Source organism: Hibiscus syriacus, unplaced genomic scaffold (assembly GCF_006381635.1).
Source record: "Hibiscus syriacus cultivar Baekdansim isolate YM2019G1 unplaced genomic scaffold, ASM638163v2 tig00117046_pilon, whole genome shotgun sequence".
In the NCBI taxonomy this organism is placed as follows: Eukaryota; Viridiplantae; Streptophyta; class Magnoliopsida; order Malvales; family Malvaceae; genus Hibiscus; species Hibiscus syriacus.
The window spans coordinates 437,455-456,540 of record NW_024063536.1 but is presented as its reverse complement, the minus strand read 5'-3'; the positions used below and the strand labels follow the sequence as shown (position 1 = coordinate 456,540).

Here is a 19,086-nt window from a genome sequence, read left to right as displayed (position 1 = left end):
GAGGCTATGAATTTTCGCCGGTGTAAACTTGGGAGACATGCCTTTTATAGGGAAGTTATCAGTTCTCTTTGCATCTTCTCAATAAAGCTCTTTAAAGAAATTTGAAGCCTCCCTTCGAAGTTTATTATCGACGTAACACCATTGCCCATCAATTTTCAAGGCTTGGATGCAATTGGATCTTCATCTGTTCAAGGCATGCATGGCTATGGAAGAACTTGGTATTTCAGTCACCATCAATGGCCCAATTACTTCTCGATTTTTGAAGCCAGAGCAGTTCTTTGTGATCGAGAATGTCCTCCAGTTTGGTTCTAATTTCAAGTTCTTTGGCGATAAGTTGGTCCGTATCGTTTATGTCGCGCTCATGCTGGATGGCAGAGAGATATTTTTTGAGTTTCCTTTTCTCCTGGATGATGTGCCCGTACACCTCTTAATTCCAATTATCCAAAGAATTAGTAATATTATGTAAAGAATTTAGCAAGCTACCTTCGTGCTCCAGTTACTGCGAACGAAGTTGGAGAAGTCTGAGTGTTTAGTCTACCCGACAAGAAAGCGAAACGGTTTGGGCAGGTGACCGTTAGTCGATTAGGCCGGAAGGAGGAGAATAGGACGGTGGTCTAACTTGATCCGGTATAGATGTTGAACAGAGTAGTGAGGCGCGAAATCATTCCACTGGTTGTTGGCTATTATTCGATCTAACCGTTCAAAGATTCCAGCTCGGTTCCATGTATATTGAGACCCTTTAAAACCTAGATCAACCAAATTAAAATTATCCATAATCTCAAGAAAGTGTTTACAACCTTTACATCTGTTGGCTCCACGTTTTTTCTCGTTTCTAGCCAATAGGGAAATAATCACCAGCCAATATAGCCAAGGGGAGTCCTCGGCTACTTGGATGTTCTGGAGGTCAGACCACAAGGCCTTACGTTTCGTCCTATCTGGGTGATCGTACACAATAGTGACAAAAAAATGATAGGGAGGCTTATTCCATTCAATGCTGACATGAACAAACTGAGGATGAGCTGCCAACACAACACCGTCTGGGAGGGAATTATTCCATATGAGCCATATTCCACTAGAGAAACCGGTTGCCTCAACTCTATAGGACATGTCATAACCAGTGCGCTCGATAATCCGATCGGCTTTGCTCTCACTCACACGAGTTTCAAGGAGAGCTACCATATGGGGATTATTCTCCTTAGTATATTCTCTGAGAATTCTGGGAAATCTCCTCCCGTCACTACCCTGACAATTTCAAGTAAAAAGTTTAAAATTCATGGATACAGAGATAGGATACCTTAGTGACCGTTGCCTTTAGCAACGGCTTTTGACTCTTGCACCCCTTCATGCGGATTATTCTACTCATGGCTTTCTGCTAGATCTATCAAGGATTTCTTAAGGGTTGATCGAGCTTGGTTGAGTCCTTTCATTTTGGCCCCTTTGTTTCGAATGATATAGGGAGAAGCTCTATCCTTTGAAGTATGGGAACGTCGACTGCTAGAAGTTCCCTGGGATTCTAGTTTGCTTGAATTTTAAGCGTCAATGAAAGCGGCGACGTTATGAAAGTTAGTTTTTAGAGTAGTTTCCACCGCCTGGCCCTTAAGTCCGAGTGAATTTTCGAAGATAGGATTATTGTTCGACTGAAATTGAGATCCATTGAGCGTGACTACTTCAGCTATTTTAGACACGTTATTTTGCATGGGAATGGGTCCCTGTCTAAGACTCTGAACGTGCTCCACTTGCATGGGTTCTGAGACTTGCGAACTAGTGCCCACGTGCCCAACCTGCATGTCCAAAGAATTTAAATTAGAAACCATGTGTTGGACAGGTTGGGAAGAATTTACCTGTGTTAAAGCCATGAGTTGCGGGCCCCATGGAGTTAGTGTCCACCATTTTGGGGCCATTAATGTTGCCTTGTTTTCCATTTTTATTTTATGGTCATTGAACATGAATGCCTGAAGATTGATTGGTCTTTTGGTGACACCTCACGTCATTTACGGGCGAAGATTGAGGTTGAGTGGCCATGATTTTATTGCTTTCACTAATTGTGGGATGGATCTTGGGTAATATATTATTACCGTTCGCCTCGATATCCAATTCGATTTGACTAGGCGTCTTTCCATTCTTTGGGATTCCTCAATTAAGGCATCATATCGTGTTCCAAATTTCTTGGTTCCCTTATTCTGTTGATTTCTTCGATCCGTCGAACGTTTGTTTTCGACGTCGCTTTTCAACCACCATCCAAGGTCCGTATGGGGCCAAAATCGAATTGTTTAGATCTTTGTTGTTGTTTACAGCGTTCGCCCGCCCCATTGTTGGCTTGCGTGTTAATGGGGTCTGAGGTAATATTGGAACAAGTAGACTGGTTCTGTTCTGTGCATTCATGGCTTTGGTTGGCTAGCTCGCAAGTCTCTTTCAGGTGACCAAACCTGCCACAAGAAAAGCAAATAAGCGGAAGATTCTCGTATTCAACCATTTGAATCTTCTCGCCTACCACCACTTTGGAAACTAGAAGTTTTGTCAGGTTCACAGTGACTGCTATTCTGGCAAAACGTCTTCTGTTGCTAGTGTCTTTGTGGAAATCTAACTTAGCAGCCTTTCCGATGAGATTCCCAATGCTATTGAGAACCTTCCTGTTATAAAGATATTCCGGTAGCCCTGGAAGTCGGATCCAAGCAACAACGGTGGTAGGATACGGTTGGGATGTACGAAAGTCAAAAGTCCATGGTTACACTGTGAATTGGCCAAAAACAATCCAAGGATCCTCTGCCAACACTTTGATATAGTCTTCATCTGATTGAAACCGGGCAAGGAAATATCCGTGTTCCAGGTCCATAAGCGTGAAGGGACGGAATGGTTTCCATAAGGTAAACCTTATTATTTAGGACATTTAGTCCTCGTCGGAGATGTCAATCTCTTCTTTGATGAAGTCATTTGGTGTGCCATTCTCAGTATCGATCCGGTATTTTCCGGCTAGGATTGCAGCATATGAGGGGGCCGATTTAACTTGATTCTCTGTTTCGGTGGATGGTGTCTGGTCTTCCGTTGCCATTTCAACATCATGGACGAATTGATCCCCCGGTTCTTTGAATCTCACCTTCTTAGTGGCGTCGTCTTCTTCCTGAACCACCCTGGCAGAGACAACGGCTTCTCTTTCACTTTGTATGAAGACATCTTACGTGAAAAAAAATGTATGGTATATTTACGATGCAGTGCTACTTTATTTATGTGTGTTGTTTTTACTAGGGAAAAGAATGTTTACGGTAGTAGTAGGTGCGAGTACTTGGGTGGAGCCGAAAATTTTAAGTTAATTTAATGAAATTTAATTCTATTCTAATTTACTTTTTAGAATTTAATTAAGTTTAGCTTTTATATAAGAATAATTCTTGTATAAGTGAAACTCAAAAACATACATATAAAGACGTCAAAGGGTCGGGTTTTTGGTCGACTTGACCCGAAAATATGCACCCTCCACCTGAATCATGCTCGACCCAAAAATTTTATGCCCTCTATCGACTCGACCCGAAAATATTGTTGGGATTATTGAAGCTCAATTTGAACAACCAAAAAAAGTACAAGAGTGATGAATTGGCAAATTGTGTTTAGGGAGTAAGGAGAAAGAAAAGATATACAATTTGGCACAACGATTTATAATGGTTCGACTTCTCAACTAAGTCTACATCCACTACATAAGCTCTTCACTTAGAATTTTCCAACAAATCTACTAATTTGTTATTTCTTTTTCAAGGACAAAGAGATAACCTTTACACAACTCACTAGCTTTTCAAAGGCTCAACAAGAACCAAAACCCCTTTACAAGGAAAAAGATGTAAACAAAGAAAACCTCTAAAAAAAGAAGATGTTTACAAAGAATTAAAGCTCACAAGAACAAATATTTACAAGAGAATATGAATAAAAACTCTTCTCTTGTGTTTGATTGCTTGGATAGGTGTTCTAACCTTCTTCAAGTGTCTTCAACTTGTTATATGTTGAATATTTGTAGTCGTTCTAGCCTTTGGGGATAATTTCTAGCCGTTTGGGGATGTTTTCTCTGCAAATAAACTGCCCAGTACAGAGGGTATCAATACTCCTATACATTTTATTATTATTATTATTAATATTTATCATTATTAATATTATTATTATTATTATTATTAGTATTTATTTATTATTAATATTATATATATTATTATATTATTATTATTTAATAAATAATTACAACTGGACCGGCCCAGTTACAAGCCAACTAGAACCGGTCCAGCCAACCAGAAACCCTAAACAAATTAGTAAGGTTTCAGCTAGGGTTTCTAAACCCTAGCCACACCCCCGCCTCTGATGCTTCCAGATCCCAGCCGCCGCCTCACTGCCAAGTGTCCAATGGCCCACTGCCCGACGCCTCCGCCGCTGCCACGTCCCGAATGAAGGCTCCAGAAGATCAACGCCGCCGTCCACGCCAAGGCTACGGGTGAGTCACCACTGGTAGTCCGGTGACTCACCAAAGCCCTCTCTTCGGACCGGTCCGATGACCGCACCGGTGTGGCTATAAAAGCCACCACCCACCTGAAAAAAAAAAAGGAGAGAGCAAAAGAGAAAAAACAGAAAGAAAAATACAGAGAAAAATAACAACAACAACACTACCAACGATCCCAGTCCACAGCAGCAGAGCAAAAATAAGAAAGAGAGAAGAGAAGCTTACCAAGGAAGCTTTGACCACCACCGGAATCACTGAACATCGGAAAATCAAAAATACCGAAGGTATTTACAGATCTGCTCTGATTGGGAGCCATTTAAGGAAAAACATCGGAACCGTCCTTAGGACGGTCCGATCTATCTACTAGTATAAGAATAATTTTTTCCGGCCACCGATGCGGTGGCCGCGGTGACATTCACGGCGGCACACGGTGGCCGACCGATGACCGGCTTCCCTCCGGTGAGGGAAGCTAGAGAGAAGGCAGAGAGTTTGAAACTCTCTCGGTTTAGAGAGAGAGAAGAAATGAGGAATGAAATGGTTGGCCCTTCGGGCCAGCCGATATTGGACATTTATAGTCCTTCCCGAACGACGTCGTTTCGGGAAGGACTATGCGCGTAATTACAAATAATTAAATCCCTTCCGCAGTCCTTAGTACTTGTAAACTTACATTTTAGTCACTAAATTGAATCCAAAATTCATTATGATGAACTAAAAATTATGAAAAATCATTAAGCTTTAAAATGTTCATCATAACATATTTCAACATACATGATATAAAATTATTTAAAATCAAAGCTCATGCATGCTTAAATCAAATGAACAACCAATTAATCAAAGCAAAAACATTAAGCTTAGGGGTTACCCATTCCTTTTCAAGTGTGGTTAGAGCATTTGAGTATCATCACTTTCATCACCATTGCTCCCACACTCCTACAAGACATATAAGTGTTTTGTATCCAAATTGCTTTGGAGCCTTGGATGTTAGTTTCAATGCATATTGTTCACTTAGGAACCCATATTTGTCTAATTTTAAAAGATTTCTTTTCTTTATAGGACAAGCATGTTCCATGTGACCATGAAAATGACAATGTGAGGCTTTTTCCATTTTTAAACATAATGAGTTGTTTTTAGAATTAATTCTTTTTCTTTAGTTAAGCTCTCAAGTTTAACTTTCAAATCAAAATTTTCTTTTTCTAATCTTGATTTTGACTTTTGAAAGCTCTAATCATTTTTCAAAGATTCATTTTGTTTTCAAAATCATGTTTGCTTTCAAAACCAAATCATTTTCAACTTTAAGTTTGAAATTAATTTCTTATATTTGGAATTCATGGTCTCAAATTACAATACAACTCATTGTAAGCACTTGTAACTCACAAAATAATAAGAATCTAATTCATTTGAGCTAGAAGTTACTAAAATATTCTCTGATGCTATGAGGCATAGATGGCTACGTCAATTCATCATTAGAGTCATCTTCATCACTCCAATCCACCACAAATGCCTTTTTCTTGCTTGATCCCTTCTTTTTTAGGAGGGACTTCATACTTGACATGCCTCGTTCCTTGACATTCGAAGCACATCGGGGGACTCTTCTTTTGCTCGATTCATGCTTTACTTTCTTAAAAGTCATGAATCTCTTAAATCTTTTGAAGAGCTTGGCCATCTCTTCTTCATCATCATCGTCTTCATCCACCTCTTCATTTGAATCTTGATTGCTCTCATTGGTGGATTTGAAGGCAATGCATACCTCATTTTTTTTTATTGTTTGCTTCTTTTCATCTCTTCCTTTTCCTTCACCATCAACTCATGAGTGAGAAGAGAACCATAAGCTCATCGAGAGTAAAGGACTTTAGGTTTTTAGCTTCAATAATCGCTGTCTTCTTCGATTGCCAAGACTTTGGAAGAGAGTATATCATCTTCATCACAAGCTTCTCATTAGGGATTACTTCTCCAAATCCCTTAAGACCATTGACAATCACAAAAAATCTATCCCTCATAGCTTTGATATCTTTATTCAGTTTCATCTTGAAATTTTCGTAGCTATGGTTGAGAAGACTTATCTTGGTTTCCCTCACTTCATCGGCTCCTTCATGAGTGACTTGGAGCTTGTCCCATATCTCATTGGAACAAAGAGAATCTTCCTATTCATCCTGGCCTAATGCAAAATAGAATGTCTATAGCCTTAGCATTGAGTTAGAACTTCTTCTCCACCACTTCTATCCATCTCACCGGTGGAATGAAGTTCTCTTCATGATTGAGTTCCAAGCTCCTAGATCATTGGCTTGAATGAAGAGCATTTCTTCCGATAGCATATTTACTGCATTGAAGTAAGGTGGCTTATTGACATGTTGAGAATCTTTAATGTAGTAAGAGCCGGAGGTCGAAGCCATCTTCTTGTCGGTTGTGTAGGGAATCGGTAGAGTTTCTTCTAGGACTGTCTCAAGGTGATTAAACATTCTAATGAGTCAGCTCTGATATCAATTTTTGGGATTGTTGAAGCTCAATTTAAACAATCGAAAAAAATACAAGATGAGTGAATTGGCAAATTGGTTTAGGGACTAAGGATAAAGAAAAGATAGACAATTTTGCACAACAATTTATAGTGGTTCGATTTCTCAACTAAATCTACATCCACTATTAAGCTCCTCACTTTGGATTTTCCAACAAATCCACTAATTTGTTCTTATTTTTCAAGGACAGAGAGATAACTTTTATACCTCCTTAGCTTTTCAAAGGATCACTAGAACCAATCCCTCTACAAGGAAAAACAGTAAAAAAGAAAACCTCTAAAAGGAAGATGTTTACAAAGAATTAAGCTCTCAAGAACAAAATATTTACAAGAGAATAGGAATAAGAGTGAAAAGCTCTTCTTGTGTTTGATTGCTTAGATAGGTGTTCTAACCCTTTTTCATGTGTCTTGAACTTGTATTTATATGTTGGAATGTGTTTGTGGGCATTTTTAGCCGTTGGGGATGATTTCTAGCCGTTTAAGGATGTTTTCTCTGTAAAATAAAACTGCCCAATACATAGGGTATCAGTACTCCTATAGGGAGTATCGGTACTACCTTTGTTATTTTAAATAAAACTAGCTATTACTAGCCGTTGGGCCCGACGTTATTGATACTAAGCCTATGGTATCGATACTACTATGTAAAGTAATATCAGTACCCCTTTGGGTATCGATACCTATTTTGCATTCTGGAATTTGTGCAAGCTGGTAGTATCGGTACTACCTTGAGAACATCGATACTTCTCTTACCTAGGATATCAGTACTACATGAACAATATCGATAATGTTCATATAATATCGATATTGTAAGAATAGTATCGGTACTACGTACGTTGAAAAATAATTTTGTGCTCAAATTCACTTTTAACGGACTTTGAATTATTTTTGAAAACTCTGAATAAATTCAATTCAAGTCCAAAAACATTTTTCCTTAAATTGTTATATCAAAACATTATAAAAATGGTTCAACAAATATATACTCCACTTGACTACGACCCGACCCAAAGTTTAAGAGCATAAATCAGACCCAACCAGATATAAAATAAGGACTTAATTAAAATAATAATAATAAAATTTTTAAAGAAATTATGTTATTATCCTCAGGTTTTTTCACCCTTCACCCGAACTCGGCTCGACTAACCCAACCTAAACCTGAATTTTTAAAAAAATCGGAAGCTATCTGGTTGGATCGGGTCGAAACCCGTCGAATTCGGATTATATTGTCATCTTTACGTACATATCTTAATGTAAGTGAATTTATTTTGTTTTAATTTTTACATCCCAACCAAACATTCTTATGGAAATGAAGGTGAGGGAACAATAATATGTTGGTAACTCGTCTTTAGTGATAACATGAGAATGGGAGGTTGAGGGAATCTAAGATCATGAAGACGCTTGCATGCATAAACAACCAAGATAAAATGTTGTTAGTTAGGGTGAATAAAATTTGATTTGATTAATAAAATTATTTTTAAATTTTGTGCTATTGAATCGAATTATTAGAATTATTCTATTCAGTTTGATTAGTGGTTCCATTTTTAGTTTGAGTTAAGTTTTAATTTTACCAATTCAAAAAACTGAATTTTAAGAAGACATTATTTTGATTTTTAACTAAGTAATTTAACAATTTTGTGATTTAGTCCTTAATTTTCTTATTTCTTCAATTTCTCCTTCATTTTAATTCTATTTTTTTATCAAATTTAAACTGCGTGCTCCTAAACCACAGTCGAATATATATGTAGCTTCAATTTTTTGTTTAGAAAGAAATTTCCTCTTTTTGTAGTTTAGCATTGACATTACATAATTTCCTTGTTTCTTCATTCCTTTTTTATTTTAAGTCTATTTCAATAAGTTTAATTGCATGCAACTCTAAAACTGTAGAATACCTATGTAACTTTAGCAATCGTTGAGTCTTCTCCAAGTCGCATGGAACCATACACATCTTCAAAGATCACTGTAGAAAATGCCCTATTTGGGTAAATAAATTGTTGGGTAGATTATTTGGGGAAATAAAATTTCCCCATGCATTATCCTAGCAAAAATTTCATTTAAAGATAGAATTATTGAAAATAAAGGGTAAATTATACCAGTGACTACTTAACTATTGCCCATTTTCATTTTTGACCACTATTTTGAAAATTTTCAGTCAAGGTCACTCAACTATTTAAACCATTCAATTAAGCCACTTGTCGTTAATATTTAACGGAGAAGTTGATGAGGCAGTTAAAATATTTGGTATAATTACACATTTGATCATTGTAACTTATATATTCTATCGATTTGGTCCTAATTTTTAATAAATTAAAATAAATTTAACCCTCAAATCAAATGGTGTCATGTGTCACTGGTGCCAAGTGTAATGACATGTCTCACCATCTGATTAGATGATTAAATTTATTTTTAATTTAATATATTTGCATTAACCAAAGGGTGACACGTGTCACCCTCTAGGAAAGAAAATTTAGGCGCTTAAATGATGCCTAGGGGATTCAAAGCTAGGGTTCCTAGGTTGAAGACACATGACTCAACCATTAAACCAAAGTAGTTATTTGGTTAAACTTGACTATATAAATATATTTGTACATTAGTGTAAACTTAATTTCTTAATATCGTACGTATCTTAACTTTAATTCACATATTAAATTAATTTTACATCTTAACGTTAACAAAAAAAAATTCTTAACTTATTAAATATTTTACTATTTTTAACCTAATAATATTTTATTCCTATTTTAATTCAAAAATATATTTTAATATTATCTTAAATTAAAAAATTATAATTTCTTATTATCTTAACTTAAATATTTATATTTATTTTAATAATATTTTAAATTTGAGATAAAAATGTATATTTTGTAGTTAAGATAAAAATAAATATATTTGTAGTTAAAAAAAAATATATTTTTAAGTTAAAATAAGAATAAAAGATATTTTTACGTTAAAATAAGAATTAATTATTTAATAATTTAAGTTAAGAATATAATTTATGTAATCAACTTTTTTGAAGAAGAGTGATTTTGTCACTTAGCTTCTGGCTTCTCCTTACAGTTATTTTCAACTAAACACATGGCTGGAGTAGGAGAATGAGAATGAGCAGGAGAAGTTAAAAGCGGTGGAGCAGAAGAGGTTATGGCTGGAGCCAAAGAATGCAGCAACGCGAGGGTGTGGCTGTTTTTACAGATAATATTAGCAAGAGGTCCAGTCAGCAGTCGATAAAGGCAGTGTTTCAGATATTCAGGAATGTTTCGGATGTTTACATAGCTTATTGAACCGAAAAGGATCGAGAAGCAAACAACGTTTCCTTTCATTAGGTTTAGCAATATGTCAGAGGCTAACACCGCTCACTACAGCAAAACAGGTATATAGCGGTGTTTGTCGCGACGTTTTCAAAGCAAACGCCATTAAATTGTACATATTGCGATGTTTATATCCAAAACGCCACTAAATGGTAACATTAACGGCGTTTTTCAACAAACGCTGCTAAAACTCGTACTTTAGTGGCGTTTTTATGACAAACGCTCAGCTAAAGATAAGTACTTTAGCGGTGTTTGTAAACAAACACTGCAATATGGTACATATATTATGGCGTTTTTAGACAAACGTCGCTAAAAATTAGTACTTTAGTGGCGTTTTAAGCAAAAATGCCGTTAAATACTCGTACTTTAGTGGCATTTTTAGACAAACGTCGTTAAACCTAGTACTTTAGTGGTTTTTTGACAAATGTCGCTAAATACGTATTTTAGTGACGTTTTAAGCAAAACACTGCTAAATACTCATACGTTAGTGGCGTTTTTATTTACAAACGCCGCAAGTTTACATTTTCTAAGTCTCGCCCCTTTAACCCTTTCTCATTTTTTCCCATTCACTTATTTTTCATTCCTGCCATTTACCCAAAACCATATGCTGCTTCTTCCCCGATCTCACTTTCTTTCGCTGAATTTGCTACTTCTTCGCTGATCTCACTTTAAGCAACGCAAACAAATGGTACTTTTAGTTAATTATAATTAAATGCTAGTTGCAGAGGAGTGCAATGAAAAATGGAGGAGTAGATCGTAGACGAATGTTTCTGTGGATTGACTGATAATGATTTTCGATTCTTTATCTCGTTTCGGTTCGTTATTTTTGGAACTCTAATATCTCTTTGTATTTCTTTCTTTCTTTATTTTTTTCAATTTTGCTTCAGACAAGAATCTTATTTAGATTCCATTTCTGGGCTTTTTTCTTTTCCTTAAACTGAACAGAAAAAAAAATTATGCATCTTCGATTTAACTTCCTGAAATATCTTCTCAGTAGAAGAATGGGTGTATTGAGCTCTATATTGGTGTTTTTGTCTTCAGAATTGGAACTTCTGTTGGGATCGTCATTGGGTATTACATGTTACTTCCTTCCACTGATGTTAAGGTTTGTTTTTTCTCTGTTGAATTTTCCTTATTTTGGTTCTTTTTTTTTCTTTTGATTACTTTGCAATAAGATTTATTAGTTTAAAGAATGATATGTATTATAAAATGATAATTTTACTCTAAGCTGATAAAAAATTTCATTTTTACTTGTATTTATGGTTAAATCAATTTGTTTTCTAAATACAGTTCGAGTTTTAGTGTGCTAAGATTTGTATTTTTTAGTGTTCTTGCTTTGACAGATGTATATCCATGGTTTTGAAGTGATCAAATTGATAGCTTATGTTTTCTAAGAAAGTTTTAAGTTTTAGGATTGAGAAACTTTTCTAACATTCACTAGAGTTATTTATGTTCTTGTTGCTCCTGTTCCACCCCTGCTTTTCTGGGATTTTTCTTATTGTAGTAGAGGTATTTACCAAAAAATTTGGGTTGTTTTGATGTCTGCAAATGGCTGAACACGAATTATCTCCATTAACTTAATTCATCCTTCGAACCATTGATAAGTTGATTATGTTAATTCTTTTCCTTATTAACATTCCCTGTGTTCAGGATCCTAAAATCCGTCCTTTGGTTGAGGAAGACAAGAAAACTTTGCAACGGATGCTTCCAGAGATCCCCTTGTAGGTCAAGAATTCGGATTTCGACCGTGTATGTTCTTCTGCTATGTCATTTCAGTATGCCTGGTCCTAAGTTATGCACCAAGGTAATAATTGCATGTTTCTCTCAAGGTTGATTGGCTTTAACAAATTTATCGAGAACGTGTGGCCTTATTTAGACAATGCATGTGTAACTGCAGTGATCTTTGACCTATTATGGCCTCTTATATATTTGTTTGGCCATATTTTATTGAACACCTTAATACTCGTTTTTCAAGGCAATTTGTGAAACTGCCAAGAATATAGCAAAGCCTATCATTGCCGAGCATATTTCAAATACAAAATTCAGTCAGTTGAATTTGAAACGCTTACTTTAGGAACCCTACCCGACATTCCAAGGTTGACTTCTCTTTCTCAAATACATTCTACACACATAATCACAGATGTATGACATATGAAATGTCACATTGTATCATTGATTGATCTAAATTCTTCTTTGCATTCCAAGAAGAATCCGAGTACCACCGCATTCATGATACAAGGCATTGCAATTCTAAAATATCTTTTTTTACTACTATGAAACTTGATTGTATAGAAAAGAGTGCATGCTAGGTGTATTGGTTATGCTTTAGACTAGCAAACGAGTTAGAAAAAATGGCCTTGAGGCATATAATTATGTTGTGAAATTATTCAAGAAAAGTATTGGAAAGTAGCCCATTTGAGAACATTTAATTTAACATACTCGCAAGCATGTGGTGGTTATGAGTTTTTAGCTTATTTGTACGCATTGTGTTATTCGTTTGTTTCAACCACCACCACCCCGTGCGTAAAGTACAAATTCGATAGTTATACTCATTGTTGATTTATCATATGTTAGGAATGAAAGTCTATTTCATCGATGACAAGGAAATTATAATGGAACCATCATTAAAGTGGGTGGGGAATCCTAACATAGTTAACTATCATTAATTTGTTCTGTCTATTGATGTATATATTAGTTCCTTATTAGGCTTTTTGTGCATCATGCAGAAAATCATGTATTTCATCTTGTTCTAGAAAACCTTGCACTGTCATCAATGACAATGAGGACCTGATATATTGTTTGAAGGTAATGTACTGTCCTACAGGTTATGGTTGTGTTATTATTTCTTAATGGCACCAATAAATTCTAAAGTTATAAACTTTGGGGGTCAGATTTCATTATTGATAATATCTACTTATCTCCTAAGATTCTGTAAAAAAATGTATTTCAAATTGTGGTAAAAGATAATAAGGAACTGATACTGAGATCATAAGTTATTTCGAGGTGAACCTTTGGTAAATGTCTATGTTACAAGATAAAAACACTTTATCTTGTCCCTACCTTTTTGATACTCAGATCAAGAACTTTTGATATTTTTGTACCGTAATTGCATTTTCTCTTCTATCTTGTCCTACCTTTTTGTAAATCATGGGAGACATTGATGAAAGGATAATCTTGAGGGTTTATAATGTTATTCATTTTCCTTATCAACTGGTGAAGTCTTGATTACGGTAACATGAACATGATGGTGTTGTGTGTTGATTGCTCTAAATTACTAAATTAAAATCAATGTTTATCTGCTTGTTCCTGAATTGGATGTCTGGACAAATACAAACTATATTTTTCCCCAGTTTACATCTTAATATTTCTAAATTAACTTTTATCATATTTGAGTTAAAGAGGGGAAGCCCACTTGGTTTGTACATGTGATGCTTTTAAGCTTGTTTTAATAGCCAAATTACATAGGGATTAATTATATATTTCTTTATGGTATAACTCTAATCATCTGATATTCATTATCTTTAAGCACCAATATGATTATTACAGAGACATGGATTATAAGAGAAGTTGTAGTAGGAGTTATGACCGGTTTGAACGTGATCGATATCATGAGAGAAACAGAGACTATCGGCGTAGAAGCAGGAGTCACAGTACAAGTCCTGGCTATTCTAAAGGTCGAGCAAGAGGGCGAGATGATGATGATCGGCAGTGTAGTAGAATGAGGTTTATATTTTACTTCGCTTACATTTTAGAAAGTAATTTCCTCTATTTTCAAAATATTTTTTCTTCAGCTTTGTAACGATACCTTCTCTATTTCAGTACTTATCATGCTTGCTGCAGCCCTAGTCCTTGAAAGAGTCTTCCCCCACACAAGGCACCCCCAGGGGTGAAAGTCCATAACGCAACTTTGATGTGCGGTCTCTAAGTTCTCGAAGTGTTTCACCACGAGGTCGTCCTGCTAATTCTTGTAGCCCATCTCCTCAAACTCTGATGTTGTGAGTTTCACTTATAATGTATTATTTTTCCCTTCTTCTTTTGTTTAATCTTTTTTAGTAAAATTACCTTTACGAGAAGTTGGTCTAATTATTTACCATTTTCTTCGATTTGAATTTTGTAGGAATGATCTTACGGATGGATTACTGGAGAGGCTTTAAGTAGCAAATTTCTGGTTGTTGATCTTGAGGACATTCATATATCATGTGTTTCCTAGTATTGGTAGGATTTTTATGTGTTTTAATCAACTGTCCTAAACCTTCTCTTACTTAAGCTGTATTTTGGTGTCTAAACTTATGTAACGTCTAGCTTGATGTTTCAGTACCCACCGAAATTTATTTATTTAACTTGGATGTTTGTAAACTTTGATGATTTATGTTTTTATGTATTATTACTTAATTAGAATCGTAATGAAATTTAAGATGGTTATTGGATATAGTTGCAGGTTAAATTGGGTAATACAAAATCGAAAAATATATGTTGAAAATTATTTTTAGCGGCGTTTTAGGGGAAAAATGCCACTAACAGAATGCATATATAGCGGCTTTTGTATCAAAAACGCAGCTATAGAGCTGACCTTTTGTGGCGTTTGTATCCAAAAAACGCCGCTATAGATCTGACCTTTTGCGATGTTTGTTCCAAAAATATCGCTATAGATCTGACCTTTTGCGGCGTTTGTATCCAAAAATGCCGTTATAGATCTGACCTTTAGCGGCGTTTATTCTAAAAATGTTGTTATATATATCGACCTTTTATGATGTTTATTCCAAAAACATCGCGATAGATCTTGACCTATTTTGGTGTTTTTTATTCTCAAACGTCACTAACTTTAGCGGCGCTGGTATGACTAGCACTTGTTGCGGCGTTTTTCCTATCGCCGTAAGTGCTTTTAGCAGCGCTTAAAAATGCGACTATGACTAAAAAAATGCTGTTAAAACTCTTTTGCTGTAGTGATTGTGGAGAGAGGAAATAGAGTAAAGATTGATGGGTTCCCTGTTAGGGTATTCATATCTAAAAATATAAACTCCAATCAGGGGAAAGGCAACATGATCAGTGAAAAAAAGAGTGACCAGTGTTAAGAAAGTCTGGAGAGGAGTATCTCCCTTCAAGGATTCAAGATCGTTCAAGGATGTGTTGCTGGGTAAGGCCCCTTCTAGCGTAAAGTATCATAGCGAAGCTATGGAGGAAATTCAAGTGGTGATAGTGGATGATCACCAATGTCGCAAAGGACCCTCAAGGAATGAGAATCAAACTTTGACATTTATTTCTAAAACTGAGGTGGAATGAAGAAGGTCGTGCTTGGTTAGTCAAGTAAAAGGGATTTATAATGTGGAATTAGTCAAAGATGCCATAAGGGCAGAAGGATTCAACGTCAAAGTCAGTCCATGGTACGAGTTACTTTCAGTTATTCAATTCCAAAACGTAGAGGAAATGGAATTGTGCCGGAGTAAGAGAGAATGTTAAATCGTTGCTGGTTTGATGACTTGGAGAGGTTAGAAGGTTTAAAGAAAGTTGAAGGTCAAGGTGTGGGTAGTGATGCAAGAATTTCCGTTACAAATATGGAATATGTTATACTGTTATAGTTAGAGACACATGTGTGTTTGCTAGTGGCTGAGGTGTTAAAGTTAGTTAGTTTTTTAAGCTGCTAAGCTAGACTGTTATAGTCAGTTAAGTTGCAGTTATGAGGAATGTGAGCTGCACCAGTGTATAAGCACGTGTAATTCAATGAAGTAAACATCTTTCTTGTTCACTATTGTTTACAATCTTTCCTAATATGGTATCTTTTGCTGAAGATCTTGGGGTTTCTTGTTAAACCTCCGTTGCTACTACTCGTTCTCGCCTGGAAATGGAGTGGTCCAAAGGCTTCTCGCACAAGAAACTCAACGTTGTTCTCGATGAGACGAACTTCCTACTATGGAAGCAACAAATCCTTCTGACTGTTCGTAGCCATCATCTAGAACGGCTGTTGACCGGTGCTCTGAAGCCACCACCTGAGACGATTACTGGTGACAATGGTGAAGTGAGCGTTAATAATGCTTTTGAGTAGTTTGTGGTGCAAGATAGTGCGCTTGTGCCATGGCTTCTTTCCACCATCAACTCTCATATTCTTCCCCAGTTTGTTGGTGCTGAATCGGCTGCTGTAGTGTGGACTACGGTACAACAACTCTTTGCTAATAGGTCTACAACGGCAGTGATGAGCTTGCATTGTAAGCTGCAGTCACTCAAGAAAGGTAATGACAACATGCGAAGTTATCTTACCAGAGTTAAAGAGGTCTGTGATGCACTTGCCTCTTGTGGCAGTGTTGTTTCACATGTTGGTCATGTTTCCAGCGTCTTGAAATGGTTAATGTTGGGATTTTCGGAAGCTCGAATTGACAACCGGAATGATATGTAAAGAGGGGTTAGAACGGTTTTTGTGTTTAGGGAGTAAGGAGATTAAAAGATAGAAAATTGCACAGCGATTTATAGTGGTTCGACTTCTCAACCAAGTCTACATCCACTACCTTAGCTCCTCACCAAGGATTTTCCAACAAATTCACTAATTTGTTCTTTCTTTTTCAAGGACAAAGAGATAACCTTTACAAACTCCCTAGTTTTTCATGGGCTAAACTAGAACCTTTCCCTAGTTTTTAGTAGGCTAAGCTAGAACCAAAAACCCCTTTACAATGAAAGGAAATGTAAACTAGAAAACCTCTCTAAGGTAGGTGTTTACAACATTTAAGCTCACAAGAACAAAAATATTTCCAAGTGAAAGATGAAATAAGAATGAAAAACTCTTCTCTTGGGATTGATTGCTTGGATAGATGTTCTATTACTTCCTCAAGTGTCCTCAGCTTGTATTTATAACTTGGAATATGTTTGAAGTCATATCTAGCCGTTGGGGATGTTTTGGAGCCGTTTGGGGATGATTTTTCTACAAAACTAGGCTACTCATAACAGGGTGTATCGGTACACCTTCATAGGGTATCGGTACACTATCATTAAATTCAAATTAAACTAGCCGTTACAAGCCATTGCAGCCAGAGTGTATGGATACACTACAGACTGTATCGGTACACTAATTACATTCAGTGTTTGAGCAGTCATAGGGGTGTGGATACACTGCAGGGTGTATCGGTACACCAGTGTATGTATACACTGCAGAGTGTATCGATACACTTTAGCATTTTTTCTCAAATCCAAATTTAATGGACTTTGAATTATTTTTTAAACCTTTTTAAAATTTTGAATAAATTCAATTCAAGTCTAAAAACATTTTGCCTTAAATTTGTTATATCGAAACATAATTCAACAGTTACCCAGGGTGTACCAACCATTTATGGCTGTCATTACTACAATGAAGGAGACACTCTCGTTGGACAACCTTTATACAGTCCTTTTAGACGTTGAAGCGCAGTTAGCTGGCTTTGATGAGCAGTTAGGCTTGCTTTCCATGAGTGCTAATTTAGCTAAGCATTAGGAAGATTACAATTTTGTTAAAGGTGATCAATGGGAGTCCAAGGTTACTCGATCATCTTTAATGCATAGACCTGGGAGTCGAGGTTGGGGAAGAGCTAAGATTCAATTTCAACTATGTGGGAAACTTGGTCACCTTGTTGACCATTATTGGCATCGTTTCAATGAGGAATATGTGTGTAACCTCTGATTCATGATCTCACAAAGGCCAGCCTGCTAACACATTATTCAGTGTCAAAACCCCTAATATGAGCTGTGAGTGCTGTGAAGGGTGTTGTCAATGGACTGGTCAAGCACAGGCTAATGTGATATCCAAAGCTGCTGATCACTGGGTTGTCGACTCGAGTGCAACACATCACGTTACACCTGATGTAACAAATGTTTCAAATTTAGCTGAATTTAGAGGTCTAGGTAAGCTCACTGTGGGAAATGGAGTTTCCCTTAATATATATAACATCGGTAATACTGTTGTGCTTCTTCTTCAAGAACTTTACTGTTAAATGAATTATTACACGTGCCTCGGATAACCAAGAATTTTCTTTCGGTTTCTAAGCTTGTTAGGGACAATGTTGCCTTCCTTGAATTTCATGTTGAAAAGTGCTATATTCGTGATGAGGCTTCTATGGAAATTCTCCTGCAAGGTGAAGAGAATGAAGGGTTTTACACCTTTTCGTTTGGCTGGGAGCGTGTAGAGAATCATAATGTTGTAGCTCATCTCATATCTGCTAGTATCTCACAATCTGAACTGTGGCATCGTCAATTAGGGCATCCAGCCAGCTATGCTATTAATAAAATAGCTAAAGGGATTGATGTAAAACTTGATTTGAATGTTAATAAAACGTGTGTGTCTTGCTTTATGGGAAAAAGCCATAAACAACCATTTTCTTCCTCAAAGAGTCAATATACTACTCTATTTGAACTTGTGTTCTCTGATTTGTGGTGACCTCCCCATGTTGCATCTAATGGATTTCATTACTACATCTCATTTGTTGATGTATGTACACGTTACACATGGGTTTATCTCCTCAAAAGTAAAGCACAAGCTTGTACATCTTTTCAGCTGTTTTAAAAACTTATAGAAAATCAGTTTGGGCTGACAATCAAGGCAGTCCAGTCAGACTGGGGTGGTGAGTTTTGCTCACTCTCAATGATTCTAGCAAAATCAGAGATCATTCATCGGTTGTCCTGCCCACACATCTGAACAGAATGTTGTTGTGGAACATAAACACTGACATATAATTGAACTCGGCTCGTTCTTCTGGCTCAAGCATCCCTGCCTATTCGATATTGGTCATATGCAGTAGTAACTGCAGTTCACCTCATTAATCGACTGCCTACAATAATTCTTGATGGAATGACACCAC

At 36.4% G+C, this 19,086-nt stretch overlaps 1 protein-coding gene across 1 annotated transcript; it reads right to left on the bottom strand.

The window, feature by feature from the left end:
• Nucleotides 1-582: 582 nt before the first annotated feature.
• On the bottom strand, nt 583-1,363 carry LOC120197111. The gene is made up of 2 exons (XM_039198726.1): nt 1,295-1,363; nt 583-1,242 (listed from the first exon to the last, which is right to left on the bottom strand). Exons 1-2 carry the CDS (start codon nt 1,361-1,363, stop codon nt 583-585), a joined length of 729 nt encoding a protein of 242 aa, XP_039054657.1.
• Between the last annotated feature and the right edge of the window lie 17,723 nt (nt 1,364-19,086).